A 17,822-nucleotide genomic window follows, 5' to 3' on the forward strand; every position below is an offset into this window, starting at 1 on the left:
TACACCAGAACACAACGGTGTGTCTGAGAGACGTCACCGTCACATAGTAGAGACTGGGCTTGCCCTTCTTACACACGCCTCAATGCCTCCAAGCTACTGGACGTATGCATTTGCCACAGCAACATATCTTATCAATCGCATGCCAACTAAAACACTCTCCATGGCGTCACCATACTCACAACTATTCAAAATGGAACCGCACTACTCCAAACTCCGAGTGTTTGGTTGCTTATGCTACCCGTGGCTTCGTCCTTACACCTCTCATAAACTCGACCCGCGCTCGCTCCCTTGTATCTTTCTCGGGTATTCTCTAACTCAGTCTGCTTATCTATGTCTTCATTTACCAACATCTCGTCTCTACATCTCACGACATGTTGAATTTTGTGAAAATAATTTCCCTTTTCCGCTGTCATCATCTCCCTTTGCTCACCAGGACGAGTCTGAACCCTCTTGGGTTCCGACAGTGACTCCACTAGATACTGATTGCAGGTCACTCACAGCTCCTCCTACAACAGCTCCTACAGCGGTTGTGCTCCCGTGCTCGGACCCTTTGCCAACGAACACAACATCAGCCACAATGGACCAGTCTGGAGTACCTTCAACAACAATCACTCCTACAACAACAACGGCTCAAAATGCATCATCATCAACAACATTGGCCTCCTCTGAGCCTCCTATGTCACCACAAAATCGTGAACCAGTCAATAACCATCAAATGGTTACTCGGGGGGGGGGGGGGAAGAATCAAATCGTCAAAACGAATCCAAAGTACTCGTACTCAGCTCATCTGGTGCTTGCGAGTCTGGATCCTCACACAATCTCTCAGGCGCTCTCTGACCCACTATGGCGTGACTCAGTCAGTGCGGAGTTTAACAACTTCATACGCACTGATACATTTGATCTAGTCCCACCTTTGACTGAACAAAACGTTGTCGGCTGCAAATGGCTCTTCCGCACCAAGTTCTTACCAGATGGAACTGTTGACAAACGCAAGTCTCGCTTGGTTGCTAAAGGTTACACTCAAAGACCCGACATTGACTTCCATGAAACGTTCAGCCCTGTTGTGAAAGCTCCAACGATTCGTCTCATTATTAGTGTTGCCACTACTTGGGATTGGCCACTTCGCCAACTTGACATCAACAATGCCTTTCTTCAAGGAACTCTTGATGAGGATGTCTATATGCAGCAGCCTCCAGGTTTCATCGACAAAGATCGTCCCAACTTTGTCTGTAAGCTCAAGAAACCAATCTATGGCCTCAAGCAAGCTCCACGTTCTTGGTACAATGAGCTCAAACGGTTCCTCTTACAATCTGGATTCCGCAACTCTCTTGCTGATGCCTCTCTCTTTTTCTTCAAAGATAAGACGGTCATCATGTACTTGCTTGTGTATGTCGATGACATAATCATCACGGGGAGCTCAACAACTGCAGTCAAGTCGTTCATTGATCTTCTTGCAAAACGTTTTGCACTCAAAGACCTTGGCGACCTTGCTTACTTTCTTGGCATCGAAGTCATGCGCTCCACTGCTGGTGTTGTTCTTTCACAAAGGAAGTACATCTCTGACCTTCTTCATCGCACTCGCATGACTGCAGCAAAGCCTACTGCAACACCTATGTGCTCTACGTCGTCTCTGACTCTCAATGATGGAACGCTACTACCGGATGGAAATGAGTATCGAACAGTGATTGGCGGCCTTCAGTATCTCTCTCTCACTAGACCAGATATATCGTTTGCGGTCAGCAAGCTCTCCCAGTTCATGCATAAACCCACAACAACACATTGGGAAGCAGCAAAACGAGTTCTTCGGTATCTTGCTGGCACCATCACTACTGGTCTCTTTTTCAAACGCCCCAACTCACTGTCTCTCCATGCGTTTTCTGATGCTGATTGGGCTCGGAACCGTGATGACTACACCTCTACCGGAGCGTATGTTGTTTTTCTTGGACAGCATCCCATTTCCTGGTCCGCTAAGAAGCAAACGAGTGTCTCCAGATCGTCCACTGAGGCCGAGTATCGGTCTGTTGCAAACACTGCTGCGGAAGTTAGTTGGGTCTCCTCACTCCTTCTTGAGATTGGTGTACCCATTCCTGCCACTCCAACGGTCTTTTGCGATAATATTGGTGCCACATATCTTGCCGCAAATCCTGTATTTCACACTCGCATGAAGCACTTGGCTCTTGACTATCATTTTGTTCGCAATCAAGTTCAGGCCAAGAACCTACGAGTTACACATGTCTGCTCTGCTGATCAGTTGGCAGATGCTCTGACCAAACCACTACCTCGTCGTCGGTTTGAGTCTCTGTTTATCAAGATCGGACTTGTAAATCGCCGTCCGTCTTGAGGGAGCGTATTGGATATACTTGACTTATACGATAACCTCAAATCTAGGATTATCTCTTTTGTATATATCCTTAGTATATGCTAAGTATATTCCTCTGTCATGTACCTATATATATTGTACGTTGATCATTCAATAAAGTATTCTGTTCTCTCTCAAATCCTATATTAGCCATCAAAACATTATCTTTCTTTTGGCATCACATTCCTCCAATTTCTCCATCCATCTCTCTACCTGAGATCAACATGTCGAAAGAGATTTTAATCGTGAGTGTCATGAGAAGATATTGAGAAAATGTGAGCACCATAGGTTCAGGACTCAGGAGTTACAGTGGGATGGAAATAGGCATATATCATTCCAATGATCATATGTAGCGGTCAAGTCCGGATCTGAAGTGCCATTCATGTAGCAGTGGTAGGTCTGGTTTAGCTGGATCAGTGTATCCTGCAGTTCTTTAAGGATAGAAACCAAATGTTAGTCAACATACATAAACACAGATCTCATGACCAAGAGGCATCCAAACATTGCCGTGAAATATAAAGGGAAAAAAAAAGATATGAAAGAAGTCCGAGCTGACCAAGTAAGAATGTTAGAGGACTCTAGAAAATCTCAAAAACTCCAGGAATCTCCCACATGAGGATGACCACAAGAAAGCATGAAGCAATTTTCACAGCCATTACTGATGGAATTTCGTTATACCGACTGAAGATACCAAGGGCTCCATACACCATTAGAGTAAGCAGAGTGTGCATCGGACAGATGTAGTATATCATATAATCGTTATTGAAAATGATGCAGCTAAATGCCACAAATAAGTTAAGACGCCACATCATCTGGAAGAAGTAAAATATTTCATGAGCATCGTGAGTTTTTGAAAGAAACATATGCTTTACAGAAGCATATATTATGGTAAACTGATTTTTTTTTTTGTAACACTAAACTTGCATTAATTCGACAGAGTTTAGGCCCTGTAGGGGGCTGGTACAACAGACGCATTTAACAAGGCTTGCTTTGCCATAGCATCAGCTTCCTTGTTATTTGTACGTCGAATCCAAGAGATAGAAAAATGTTCAAAAGCCGAAGACAAGCTAATGATATCAGCTAAGATACCATACAGTTCTGCAATCGGAGTCCCTGATTTCAGAGCGTTGAAGAGGATTAGAGAATCTGTGTTGCAGTGTAGCCGTCTAGTGTCCCTGGCGACACAGTCCGTCATTGCCTCTCTCAGTGCTAGTCCTTCCGCTACGAGTGGGGAAGCAACGAAGTAACAATGTGACATTCTTTGTGTAGTGGAGTTGTCCTCTCTGATGGTCCATCCTAATCCCGCTGTTCTCCGGTCTGCTTGCCACGCTGCGTCTGAATATACCACAGTTGTGTGCGGTGGTCTTGTCTCTCTAGGTAGAGGGGTCGGTGTAGGAGTTGGAGTCTTGACCTGTTCAGAGAGCCATTCCCTTGCTGCGTTTATGGCCGATGAGATGACTTCCTCGGGTGATGACTGCTTGTTGTTGAAGATCAGATTATTGCGCGCGAGCCAGATACCCCAAAGAATCCACGGAGCAAGTTGCCCTGAAACACCCGAAGGTGGGAGACACTCTAGAGTACACAGAGAATGCCAGCAAGAAGCTAAATCTACCAGTCCTCTAACATCAACACTTTGTGAGAAAGGAGCGAGGCTCCATACTTTTTGAGCGAAGTTGCATTGAAAAAAAAGATGATTGGTAGATTCAGTGGTGTTACATCGATTGCATAGGGTCGAGTTTGTAATGTTGCGGGCAGCAAGATTGCTTCCTACCGGAAGTGCCGCACGAAAGACCTTCCATAGAAACAACTTGATTTTCGGGGCAGTTTCTATCTTCCAGATATCTCGAACCCAGTTGATGTCAGTAGCCAGAGGGTCTTCTAGATTAGCGTTATGCTCCTTCAGGGCCGTTTCATATCCTGAGTGAGTCGTGTACTCTCCAGAAGTGGTGCCTAGCCATATCAGTTTGTCCGGAGCCCCGGTTTTACTTGGTTTCAGGCTTAGAATAGTCTCTTCCTCCTGCGGTAAAACTCGTCTAATTTCCTCTATGTTCCAGTCTTGCCTGTTCGGTTGGAGCAAGTGAACGACTTTCATGTTTAGCTGTGCAAGAGGAGGTGGTCCCATTGGTCGTCTCTTTTCCTCAAGGCTCAGCCATGGCGCTTCCCATATGTTGATAGATTCTCCGTTTCCAACAACCCAACCAGTGTTTTTCAGTATGAGGTCTCTGCCTATCATTAGCCCTCTCCATCCATGTGACTCCACGGTTTTGTTTGATGCTTCGAGGAAAGATGAATCTCCAAAGTACTTCCCCTGCAGAATGCGACTGAGTAGGCAGGAGGGGTTATGGATCAGTCGCCAACTCAGTTTGGCCAGGTAAGCGTCATTGAAACTCTCAAAGTCCCTGAATCCTAGGCCTCCTTTGTCCTTTGGTTGAGTCATCTTAGTCCAGGAAACCCAATCAATCTTTTTCTTTCCATCTTTGTCGTCCCACCAAAATCTCGTTACCGCTGATTGGATTCGAGTGATGAGAGATTTTGGGAGCTTGAAACACGTCATGGCGTGGGACGGGATGGGAGAAAGGACACTGTTGAGCATCACCATTTTACCCGCTGCGGATAAGTGCCTTTTCGACCAACTGCTTGCCTTGATCTTTATTATGTCCACTATGGATGTGAAAAGATCCCGTTTTCGCCGACCAAAATGCTCGGGTAAACCAAAATATTTCCCGGTGCCACCTTCTTTTTGGATTTGTAGACAGTCTTTGATATGTGTCTTGACGGAGTTTGGCGCTCTTCGAGAGAAAGTAATGGAGGATTTGCTGGTGTTGATCGATTGGCCGGATGCTGTCTCGTAGCTAGTCAAGATCGATTGCAAGGCGGTTGCATTTTCCGGATCGGCCTTGAGAAAGAATATTGTGTCGTCCGCAAAGAGAAGGTGATTTATCCTTGGACTCTCATTTGCCACTCGAATACCGGTCAGCCGACCAGCTTCTTGAGCTCTATTACAAAGTCCCGAGAGCACCTCACTACACAAGATGAAGATGTATGGTGAGAGTGGGTCACCTTAACGGATACCCCTACTCGGTTTAACTCTTCCTCTAGGCGAGCCGTTGATGAGGAAGGCGTAAGTAACAGAAGAAACACATTCCATGATCCATGAGATCCATCGATGATGAAATCCAAGTCTTTCAAGAACAAGCTGGATAAACTCCCACTCCAACCTGTCATAAGCTTTACTCATATCCGTCTTGACAGCCATAGAGACCCGCTGCTCCGCTTTAGAGGTTTGGAGGTAGTGGAGAACTTCATGGGTGATCAAGACATTATCTGCAATTGCTCTTCCCGGGACAAAGGCGGATTGAGTTTCTGAGATGATTTCTGTGAGTAGAGGTTGCAGTCGCTTTGTCAAGATCTTAGAGATGATCTTGTAGTAGACGTTGCATAATGCTATTGGTCGATAGTCCGTGACTGCTTGCGGCCCAGTGACTTTTGGGATGAGTCGGATAAAAGTCTCGTTAATCTTCACTGGGAGCTTTACTGGTTTCAAAAAACTCTTGCACTTCTTTGACAATATCAGGTCCAATGGAATCCCAATTGGTCTGAAAGAATCCCGAGGAGAATCCATCCGGACCTGGTGCTTTGTCCGCATGGATTGAGTAGATAGCCGCTTTAATCTCCTCAGCGTTCGGTATTGATATCAGCCTTTCATTCTCTTCCGCTGATACTTTTGGTTGCAAGGCAAGCTCAACTATTTCTTTTCTTTCTCCCGGGGAACTTGTGAAGAGGTTCTGGAAATACCGGACAATCACTTGAGCAATCTGCTCCTCTCTATAGACTGGATTTCCCTCTTCGTCGTCAATGACCGAGAAGCTGTTAGCTCTTTTCCTGTTCTTTGTGGTCGCATGGAAAAAGCCGGAGTTCCGGTCTCCTAACCTGAGCCAGAGCAGTCTACTCCGCTGGCGCCAATAAGCTTCTTTCGGCCTGGTATGCGCTTTTGAGTTCGGTGGTGATTTTGTGAATCAGTTGGACGTCATTGACGCTGCTGGTTTGAGCTTCCTCCAATTCTAGCTTCTTTTGCGAGATCACGAGTCTGCTATTTGTCTGCTTCGTCTTGTTCCATTTGGAAATTGCTCCTCGTACTAAAGCGATCTTCTCCGAGACTGTCTGATGTCGAGCTTCAGACCATACAGACTTAATAAGCTCTGTTACTTCCGGGTTATCCTTCAGCCTCCTATCATATCTGAAGATTCCCTTGTGTTTCTTATTTCCCGGTTCAAAAACAGATATAAGCGGCTTGTGGTCTGATCCCTCGTAGGGAAGGTATACACATCTTGCTGTCGGGAAAAGCTCTGCCCAGCTTGTGTTTGCAGCTGCCCTGTCTAAACGGCAGCGGACTAGATGGTCTCCACGCTTGCCTCGCCAAGACAAAAAGTCCCCTGAGTGCGGAATGTCAAATAGGTCTCCCTCCGCATAGAAGGTTCTCAAGTCTGAGAATGATCCTTCTGGTCTTTCGGTTCCGCCAGTCTTCTCGTCGTTGTTGAGTAGGTCGTTGAAATCGCCAGTGATGAACCATGGTTGGTCTCTAGCATTTGATAAATCTATCAGCTGGTCCCATATCGCTCTCCTCTTGATTCTATCAGTGTCCGCATACACAAAAGTCGCATAAAAATTTTCCCCTTCAACTTCCATACAAGTATCCAGTACATTAGTTGTAACATCTAGAACTTCTAGCTTGATTTCCTGTTTCCAAATTAGAGCGAGGCCTCCTTTCTGATATAGTAATAGGAGAAGTTCCCGAAACCAGTCATCCAGACGTAGGCAGCGATGAATACCCTGATGGCATTGTATATCTCAGCAGCAGCAAAGTAATGATACATCAGAAACAGAACCTAGCAAGAAAAACAGTTGCAAAACAACATATTTAACTGGACGAAAAACAAATGAAAAGGTAATGAACAACTACTGAGAAACATCCACCCCTTCCACTCTTCAGTCTGGTGACGATTAAGATAGAGAATATAGTCTCTTCAAGGACGTCATGGCTGACACTATAATGAGTAGACAGTAGAGAAAGATGAAAAGGTCTCTGTTATAAATCTGCAAAATGTAAAATCTCAGATGTTAGTTTCCTACCTCTGAATGATTTAAAGATATAATGTTACACTATATTACACATCTCTAGCACATATATTGTTTCAGATCTTTGATATGCGGTTGAAACTGAGAAAGGGAAATTAAGAGGAGACACCTTTTTCGACTCGCCAAGCAAGCTTGTTCGATCGCAAATATAAAAGTAAAAAAGAATAGCCCCGAACTCAGCCCTGAGAGATAGTAATACAATCATGATAATGATGATCAGCATGGCCATGAATCCAATCTGGTAGTTTACGAACTTACATGGCTCTCAAGGTTGCTCGATTATCAATCAAGAAAGAGTCCTCCAGCGTCAGAAACCTACAAGTAGACAAAAACGTAAATGGTTTCATGAACACTCCACTCCAACAACAAACAAACAAAAAAACAAGAAATGGCTATAAAACTACCTAACGAGGTTGGTTTTGATAGAAGAGTTATAGAACTTGGTAGAGACCGATCTGGGAAGACCACCACCTCCTTCAAGTAACACTGCTACTTCCTTCCTCATCCTTGTTTTTCACCTCACCCAGTTCAACCAAATTATTATCTGAATGACTGCAAGTAAGGTGCAAAGATATTAAAACACAAAGCAAGTTAGATACATAACAAGAGTGCACCCGTATAAATAAATAATTAACACCAATTTAAATCATAAATAATTCCCAAAAGTACATACACTTTAGAATGCAAGGAAGATCTCTTATACTCTAGAAACTCTGAGTATATCCATGCTATGAAGACAGGGATGACTCCGAGCAGAAACGAAACCTGCATTACAGAAAAAATACCAGAAGATCTCTAGTGTGCATCATTTTACGATTGAGGCTAAAGAGAAAACAGAATGAACTTGGAAAGCTACTACTAGCATTCTTAAGATATCAAACTAAATTTCCTTAGCAAACTGATCCACATTTGTAAATTCAATCACGATACGCTTAAATAATGAAATTAAGAATACACTGAAGCATGAGAAACCACCAACCGTAGAAGAAGAAGAAGAAGAAGAAGAAGAAGCTATTTGCTTCAAGTATGGAGAAAATGGCGGGTGCTACGTCCTTCTCGTCAAGTTCACCTGAACGGTTGTTTGTTGGTTTCGCGATGGCTTCGTTCGTTTTTCTCCCGGTTTACTTATTAAAATAACAGAAACAAACATGATTATCGATGGAAAGAAAAAAGAAACTACTGCTACTAACCGGCTAATTTTGTAGACTAATAAAATTATTTTGCACTTATTTTTGTACAAGTACACATTATATAAGAAACTACTTTAAAAAAAAATGTAAAAAACATGAAAAAATATTATGAGTAGAAATTAGCTGAATCACATTAAGAAAAAACAGTAAAAAGTTGGTATACCAATCATCACAGTTGTATGATTGCCAAACACTTACAGAGTCATAAGTTAGTACTTATGAGTTATGACATCTGCAACCACCTCTTCGTCCCCACGTTAAGCATCAAATGCAAATGAAGCAGATCGATTCATGCTCTCTTGAGTCTTGAGCGACCTACAACACTTTGCACCACTTTCATCGTCAGAAGACACAACTTAACTCACATCTTTAACATCCTCAGAAACTCGGAGCTGAAGGGACTAACCAAAACTCAAACTCCCACTGGAAAAATCATACCTTCCCTTCTTCATCTCCTCTACCAACAAACCCAACAACGACCCAGCATCCTCCCTGCCACACTGTAAAACATAGCTTCCAGCATTAAACTCTATCATCTCACCATCCATCTCAATCCAGCTACATCCTGGCGTCTTAACAACGCCTCTGTCTCTCATCAACGCCCTCATCTCCGCACATTCATCCCACATCTTCATATCAGCATACACCTTCGAAGATATAACATAGTTCCCTGCGTTCTTCACCTCCTCCATCTCCATCAACATCTTCATCGCTTTCCCTCCAACCACCACATCTTTTCTCTTCTGACACGCTCCAAGAATCGCTCCTAACATGATCTCATCTGCCTTCCCAGGAAACTTCTCCATGAACTCCCACGCCTCGTTTAACATCCCCGCACGAGCCAAAAGATCGATAACGTTTGTGTAGTGCTCGATCTTCGGGACCAACCCGAAGGAAGAACTCATCTCATGGAAATACCTACGGCCCTGATCGACCAAACCGGCGTGAACACAAGCAGAGAGCACTCCCACGAATGTAACATCACTTGGAGGAACTGACATTTGGTCAAACAGTAAAAGAGCTTCTTTGGCGTGTCCATGATGCGCGTAAGTAGATATCATAGCGTTCCAAGTTGCTTCGTTTTTCACAGGCATGGATTCAAATACTCTAAGAGCGTCCTCTATGCCTCCGCACTTCCCGTACATATCAACTAGTCCTGTGGCCACATAGATGTTATGTTGCAAGCCTGTTTCTAAGGCGTATGACTCAATCCTTTTGCCTAACTCAAGAGCTCCAACTGAACCACAAGCAGACAGTACCGTAGACAATGTAACAGCGTCAGGGGAAACTCTTGAATCTTCCATCTCACGAAACAGCTTAATAGCTTCCATTGACCTCCCGTTTTGTGAGTACCTGAGATGGAATCCATTAAAAAGTTTCGATCTTTATATGAATATAGTTTCAAACATGAGACTTACACAGTGATCATAGCATTCCAAGCAACACGGTCCTTGTTAACCATCTGATTGAAAACCCTTCTCGCCGAGTCCAATTCCCCGCATTTGCCATACATACTGATCAACTTAGGCCCAAGAAACGCGCTTAACCCGATCTTCTTCCTGATAGCTATACCCTCAAGCAATCTACCAGTTTTCAAATCACCCAAATGTGAACAAGCACCCAACACACTCACCAACGTCCTCTCATCTGGCTCAACTCCTTCCTCCTCCATCCTCCTAAACAAACCCACCGCGTCTTCCGCCTTACCCGCAAGAGAATACCCAGCAATCATCGAGTTCCACGACACCATATCTTTCTCAGTAATTTCATCGAACACCTTCCGTGCATCAACCACATGACGACATTTCGCATACATAGTGATCAACGAATGATTCACGTGATCGTCTCTTTCCAACCCGACTTTGAACAGCGAGGAATGAACAGATCTACCAACCCTAATCTCCGGGAGGTTCCCGCACGCGACGAAAACGAAATTGTACGTGAAATTATCGGGCTTTAACCCAGAAAACCTCATCCGGCGGTACAGCGACAACGCCCCCACGTGATCGTGCCACGTGTTGGTTAGCCCCCGGATCATGAAATTGAAGGAGTAGTGGTTAGGTTCCTCCGCCGCGGAGAAGAGGAGAGAGGCGTGAGTGAAGTCGCCGAGCTCGACGGCTCTGGGAATCAGGAAATTGGGTTTGTCGACGGAGTTTAATAACATCTGGGCTTGGATCTCTCGGAGTTGGTTCACGGAGACGCATTTTTTAAGCCGGAGAAGAAAGTCTCCGACGAGATCGCGTCGTGATTCTTCAGGTTGTTTAGGTTTGAGTGATGGGAATTGGCGGGAAATGGAGAACGCTAGTTTCTCTGGTTTGAGCATTTGAAATCTCATGAGAATGGCCCACGTGTGAAGACAGAGTTTAAAATGGTACGTGGGTTGGATTCGGATCCAGATTCGGGTTTGGGTCTACAGATACGGTCCACATTAATAGCACACGAACTATATGGTTAAACTTGATAACACATGTTATATAACTAACATAAAAACTATATTTTTGTTGCCGAAATGATAGACCACACGTTGAATCCGGCTGTTTTAAATGAAAACTGCTTTAATTCAATTTAATCGATCATATCTAGTATAATTAATATATTATATCGATTAAATTGGTTGTGATCGGTTTCTATTTAAGAAGTTCAATTTTAAAGATTGAATTACCAAATTTGGACAGTCCTTCAACCTTTTTACAAACAAAAATACTACACTCGTTTGGTAAAGAGTATCATTTTAAATTTTTATTGTTTTGTATTGTTAATGCGTAAATTTAAATAAAAATTCAATTGCATCTTATTGTTTTAATGTATTAGTTAGAAAGAGAAAAATACATAGTGTGCGAATAAAAAATAAAATAAAAAAAATTAAATGATACTTCAATATGTATAAAAACTTTTATATGACATTGTTTGTGAAACATATCGAATAATAGTGTTATGAAGCTAGCTAACTACTTAATATATATCAATTAATATATATCATATTATTCATATAATTTGCGTAATTAGTAATACATAAATATTGATTAGTGATATATGTGTAAAATCTAGATGTGTGGTTATGACGTTATCGAAGCCCACAATCATGTAGTTTCCTAAACTAACAAAGTAACCAGGAAACTAAAACTTGATTTGACTTTGCTTTTAACATAAACTATCATATCTATTTGGCTTTGCTTCGACCTGTGTCTTTTTGTTCTACAAAACCACCTGCAGTTCAGCAGTATTCACCTTTTATTTATTTAAAATATACAATCATCCAATAATTAACTATGAATTTGCTTTGGCAAGTTGCTAAAAGGCAAAATTTGACTTTTTATTCACTTTATTCTCATTCTGCCATTGTTTTGGTAAACAAACTATAAAAGGCAAATACTCATCATAATCTCCCAACACACAAAACTTCAAAACATTAATCAAAACTTTATACTCTCTTTTCCTTCTATTTCTCAGATTCAGCAAAAAAAAAAAATGGATGACATCTCAGTGAGCAAAAGCAACCATGGTAATGTTGTTGTACTCAACATACAAGCTCCTCCTGTGTCAAAAACTTCATTCCCTTCTTCTCCTTCTACATCTCCACCATTGTTATCTGTCCACTTCTTGCAAAAGGTTAGTTATTCTCTTACAACCCATTGATGAAAACTTGCTTGAATCACACTTCAAAGCTATCTTCTTCTTCTTATTCTCTGTACCCTATTCAAGTTTTCTTGTTCATCTCAACCTGCAGCTTATAGCGGAACTCGTGGGAACTTACTACTTGATATTTGCGGGTTGTGCCGCTATTGCCGTGAACGCTCAACACAACAATGTAGTGACTCTTGTGGGCATTGCAGTCGTTTGGGGACTAGTGGTAATGGTTCTTGTTTACTCTCTCGGCCACATCTCTGCACACTTCAATCCGGCTGTCACCATAGCCTTAGCATCTTGCAAGAGATTCCCTCTGTATCAACTCCCAGCCTACTTAACTGTTCAAGTCATCGGATCAGCCTTGGCTTCTGCGACTCTGCGTCTTCTGTTTGACCTAAACAATGACGTGTGCAGCAAGAAACACGATGTCTTCCTCGGATCATCTCCTTCTGGGACTGACCTTCAAGCATTCGGGATGGAGTTCATCATCACCGGCTTCCTTATGATAGTTGTTTGTGCCGTCACTACCTCCAAGAGAACAGTAAGTGATCAACAAACAGAAACACTACACACATTTCTTGATCAGGTTCTCAATCTTAAAATAATATGAATCTTGCAGACCAAGGAACTAGAGGGGTTAATCATCGGTGCAACGGTCACACTGAATGTTATCTTTGCCGGGTAATTTTCGCTTTTTACCTTCTCAATTTTCACATGACCGGTTCTAGACACAGTTAGATGAAACATTCGCTTTAGTCCTCAAATTTTAAATATATATTATATATAAGGCGTATAGCCTCCAAGTTGTCAAATAATATATTAAGATTAATCTGAAAATGCTTATGGTTCTCTAAATCTCAATATCTGTAAGCTTAACTCTTATTCAATGGTAATTAATCTCTTTGGCTAACCAATCCAATCTTTTGTTTTTACAGAGAGGTATCAGGAGCATCAATGAATCCAGCAAGAAGCCTAGGGCCTGCACTTGTGTGGGGATGTTACAAAGGGATTTGGATTTACTTGCTGGTTCCAACACTTGGAGCAGTCTTAGCGGCCTTGATTCATAAACTGTTACCGGCTACACAGAAAGCAAACTCTGAGTTCTCCAAGACAGGATCTTCTCATAAACGAATTACTGATCTTCCTTTGTAATGATTGTAGATAAAATCTTTAAGGTCAATACTCGTTCTTGTATCTTTAAATATGCTCTCAATGGATTGCGTTGCAAGTAAACAAATAAATAATTGTACAGCTGTAGAACATATATATAGATACAGCAAAACTATTTCCCAAGAAAGCATGAGAATGTCAACCAATACCTAAATTTTTCTAGAAAGCATGAGAATGTCAACCAATACCTAAATTTTTCTAGAAGAAAAATTCTGTTGACAAAAATTTAAAAAAAAAAAGAAGAAAAATTCTAAATATGATAAGCTTAAAAGAGGAGACAACACAGTTTCCCAAAAAAACAGCTTGATGCCGTCCTGATGATGTCTGGCATATCCAACGGCGTTACCGGTTTAGTTGGTGCTAGTGCTTAAACTGGACCTGGCCCGATTCATGGTTTGTTGTGGGCTTCTCACAGAGTATTTGGTATTGCTTCCTTAATCACAGTAACAATAACGTACTAATATATGCATAAAGGCAAATATTTGGTCAATAAATAGCGGAAGACTTTCACAAATTTCAAGTCAAACTAATACTACTACAACATAGTGGAGGACTTCCACAATTTCCAAGTCAAGCAATGTGACTTCATACTTATCAGAAGAGTCATAGAGATATACTCTCTCCGTTTTTTAATATAAATCGTTTTAAAACTATGCACATAGATTAAGAAAATTATTATTTTTTTATATTTTCGAAACAAAAACATCATTAATTATTTACATAACCACAATTCAACCAATAGAAAAATAGAAGATATATTATCATTGGTCAGACAACATTAATTATTAATAAATGTTATGTAGAAAATCGAAAACGACATATAATTTAGAACAAAAAAAATTCTCTAAAACGACTTATATTGAAAAGCGGAGGGAGTATATTGTTAGAACTGAAAAAACCAAACAATAGATACCAATTTCTTCTTTCATATATCTTCCTTTTTATGAAGTCTTTCTTTCAGATGATGATCTCGCCTTTGGCCGTTTTGCTCACCACTTGTTCCTTTTGGTGCATCTTTGTGACCAGCGTTTCAATTTCCGTTCCTCGAGACCAAGTTGAGATTCTTTTAGCTCTCAAGAATGAGTTTCCATCCCGCAACTGCGATCGCAAATTGGCCGATGGGGTCTTACAATCCCCTAGTGCAAATATAACCTCTTGGACCAAAGATGCCAACTCCTTTGATGGTGTTTCCTTTGATGAGAAAACCGGCGCCGTGACAGAGCTCAACCTTCGTGGTGCATGTATCAATGGCACCATCAAAGCTAATAGTAACCTCTTCAGATTCCAACACCTCAGGTACCTCTCTCTTTCAATGAACCACTTTGACACATCCTCCTTCCACGCCGGATTTGGCAGACTCACCAACTTAGAATACTTGGATCTTAGCCAAAATGGTTTTATCGGACAAGTTACATCCTCAATCAGTAACCTAAGCCGCTTAAACACCTTAGACCTTTCGTATAACAAGTTCACCGGTCCTTTTCCCAATATACAGAACTTAACCCTTCTTTCTTATATAGACCTTTCTAATAATGACTTTTCTGGAACCATTCCTTCTTATCTATTCACCATGCCTTCCCTATGGTATATTAATCTGCGCCAAAACCATCTTAGACACCCTCGTGAGGATTTAAATTATTCTGAAACCTCGAAGCTTCAACATTTAGACATGGCCAATAACCTTTTGAGCTGTCGAATCCTATAACCTATCTCAAAGTTAGCCAAGCTCACAGAACTCGACCTATCTTTTCAGAACACACCCGACACAATCAACTTCGACTCCTTGCCTTTCAAGTCTCTAGAGTCTTTAGATCTTTCCGGGAATGTTATAACAAGGCTTAATATCGGTTCGAAAAATTTGCAAGAGCTAACCTTGTCGAGCTGCAACATCACCGAGTTCCCCGCGTTTATTAAGACCTTACGGAGCTTGCAGAAATTAGACCTTTCCAAAAATAGAATTGTAGGAAAAGCGCCTTCCTTGCGCTACAATTCTTTCCTTTCCAAGTTGGATTTGAGTTCAAACGCCTTTCATGGATCGTTCCCAATGATTCCACCCACCATGCAGACCATTTACGCATCGAATAATTATTTCACAGGAGACATACCTCTTTCATTGTGCAACGCAAGTGGACTTGGTCGCCTTGATCTATCCAACAACAACTTCAGTGGTTCCATTCCCCGTTGCTTGATAAGCAAGTCACTGGGAACGTTGAAACTACATAACAATAACCTTATTGGTACACTTCCCTACATAGAAAAAAGTGGGTTACAAATACTTGACGTTGGCCACAATCAAATCAGTGGGAAGCTCCCGAGGTCTCTTGTCAACTGCACAAGCCTGATGTTTCTAAACGTGGAGAACAATAGAATCGATGACACCTTCCCTTTCTGGCTGAAGGCTTTGCCCGATCTGCAAATCATTGTTCTGAGATCAAACAGATTCCACGGTCTCATTTCTTCTCCTAGAAGCCATCATCCATTTCCGGCGCTGCGGATACTTGACATATCCCATAACAACTTTTACGGGAGTTTGCCAGGAAATTACTTTGCTAATTGGAGTTCACCTTTGCTTAAGATCCCTCGAGCTGATTACCCCTGGCTAAAGTACACAGGAGAACAGCACACTACATATACCCTGGAGTATTACCCTTCAATTTATATGAGAAACAAAGGAGTAAATATGGAGCTGGAAAAGATCCCAAAGGCATTCACAGCCATTGCTATCTCTGGGAACAGGCTTGGAGGGGAGATTCCAGAAACCGTAGGTCTCTTGAAGTCGTTGATTATGTTGGACTTATCTAACAACAGTTTCACATGTCATCTTCCATCGTCTTTGGCCAACCTCAAACAACTTGAGTCACTTGATCTTTCTCAAAACCAACTTTCTGGAGAAATTCCTCAGGAGCTAAGAGTCCTCACCTTCTTGGCTTACCTTAACGTTTCGCATAACAAACTCACTGGCCAAATACCGCAGAGTACTATTAGTGCTGGGCCTAACTCACACCCAAAAGCTAGCTCAAGAGTGGAGGTTTACCAATACACTTATATATTGCCCAAGGACCATCATCCCACACGATGTGGGACTCTAATAGCCCCTCTTGAGATGTGGATGGGAAACGGTCCAATCGGAAACAGCCCAAGTCCAACATCTCGGACATACCACAGCAAGATGGGCCATTTGTACAGGCTACATAAGTAGGAAACTGTTTATATGGGAAATCATCTGCTGGGCTTTTACCATGGGCTCTGATACCATATTAGTGATGGGCCTAACTCACACCCAAAAGCTAGCTCAAGAGTGGAGGTTTACCAATACACTTATATATTGCCCAAGGACCATCATCCCACACGATGTGGGACTCTAATAAGTACACAGATTGTAGGGCAACCTAAAACCTCCTTTGAAGGGAATATCGGTCTTTGTGGTCTTCCTCTTCAAGAATCTTGCTTCAGGGACAATGTACCACCAACATCAACACCACAGACTCCAGAAAAAGTGTTGAACTGGAAAGCAGCAACAATAGGCTATGGACCCGGAGTGTTGTTTGGACTAGCGATCGGACAAGCCCTTGCTTTATACAAACCAGTGTTGTTTTATAAGTTGTTTCGCCTTTGAGATGAATCTTTTTTTTTCTTTTGTCAAAAGCTATATGTAAAACTAGTAGTTTCCTCTCTTGCCTTTAATAAACGAACAACACAACTTTTGTATTGTTTTTTCTCAGCTAGCTATATATTTTTGTGGAAGAAGTTTGGAAGTGACCTGTCAAGGGTAGATTTCTTTAACCGGTGTTATTCTATAAGGGTGTACTTTGTGTCGTATCTTCAACATGCACCTCTACTAATTTGCAAGGTGGCGTTCAAACAAAGAGCTGCTGAGGGTTCAATGGCTACCTGGATCATCAAAATCAATTTTAAAATATTGAATTACTGAATTTAGACATTTGATTTGATCAACTGTTTTGGCAACTAAAAAATATAGTTATGATGTTAGGTACATAACACACCGTACATATTATCATATTAATCATAAAATTTGTGTAAGTAATAAATGATATATTGATATTGTACAATAATGAATGCGTAGATGCGTGATCATCTGATGGCGTTAGGTTAGTATACAATCATCATTTACCTTATTCTATCATCAACTGGGCTCATATACCTTCCTAAACTAACAAAGTAACAGGAAACTAAAACTGGATTTGGCTTTGCTTTAACAATAACTTTAAATCCATTTGGTTTTACTTTAACATAGTAAACTATTATCTATTTGGCCTGGACCTGTGTCTTTTGCTCCGCAAAACCATCTACAGTTCAGCAGTTTTCAGCTTTTATATATT

The 17,822-nt window shown here is 41.7% G+C and overlaps 3 protein-coding genes, 1 long non-coding RNA gene and 1 pseudogene across 4 annotated transcripts; 2 read left to right on the forward strand and 3 right to left on the reverse strand.

Annotated features, from left to right (window-relative positions):
* Positions 1-2,334: 2,334 nt before the first annotated feature.
* Positions 2,335-3,466, reverse strand: LOC125609364. Its single transcript, XR_007339687.1, has 3 exons — positions 2,916-3,466; positions 2,668-2,782; positions 2,335-2,572 (listed from the first exon to the last, which is right to left on the reverse strand). It is a non-coding gene; the product is annotated as an uncharacterized LOC125609364 (long non-coding RNA).
* A 102-nt stretch (positions 3,467-3,568) lies between these two features.
* Positions 3,569-6,005, reverse strand: LOC125609610. The gene is made up of 3 exons (XM_048781132.1): positions 5,578-6,005; positions 3,705-5,382; positions 3,569-3,580 (listed from the first exon to the last, which is right to left on the reverse strand). The coding sequence occupies exons 1-3, from the start codon at positions 6,003-6,005 to the stop codon at positions 3,569-3,571; spliced, it is 2,118 nt and encodes a 705-aa protein (XP_048637089.1).
* Positions 6,006-8,786: 2,781 nt separating this feature from the next.
* Positions 8,787-11,080, reverse strand: LOC106447500 (pentatricopeptide repeat-containing protein At2g34400-like). The gene is made up of 2 exons (XM_048780695.1): positions 10,104-11,080; positions 8,787-10,038 (listed from the first exon to the last, which is right to left on the reverse strand). The coding sequence occupies exons 1-2, from the start codon at positions 11,018-11,020 to the stop codon at positions 9,087-9,089; spliced, it is 1,869 nt and encodes a 622-aa protein (XP_048636652.1). The 5' UTR covers positions 11,021-11,080; the 3' UTR covers positions 8,787-9,086.
* Positions 11,081-11,811: 731 nt separating this feature from the next.
* Positions 11,812-13,609, forward strand: LOC106450288 (aquaporin NIP2-1-like). Its single transcript, XM_013891936.3, has 4 exons — positions 11,812-12,294; positions 12,413-12,853; positions 12,932-12,993; positions 13,248-13,609. Exons 1-4 carry the CDS (start codon positions 12,154-12,156, stop codon positions 13,462-13,464), a joined length of 861 nt encoding a protein of 286 aa, XP_013747390.2. The 5' UTR covers positions 11,812-12,153; the 3' UTR covers positions 13,465-13,609.
* A 589-nt stretch (positions 13,610-14,198) lies between these two features.
* LOC106448937 lies at positions 14,199-17,362 on the forward strand (annotated as a pseudogene).
* The last annotated feature ends 460 nt before the right edge of the window (positions 17,363-17,822 follow it).

This window comes from Brassica napus, chromosome A5 (genome assembly GCF_020379485.1).
Source record: "Brassica napus cultivar Da-Ae chromosome A5, Da-Ae, whole genome shotgun sequence".
Taxonomy (NCBI): Eukaryota; Viridiplantae; Streptophyta; class Magnoliopsida; order Brassicales; family Brassicaceae; genus Brassica; species Brassica napus.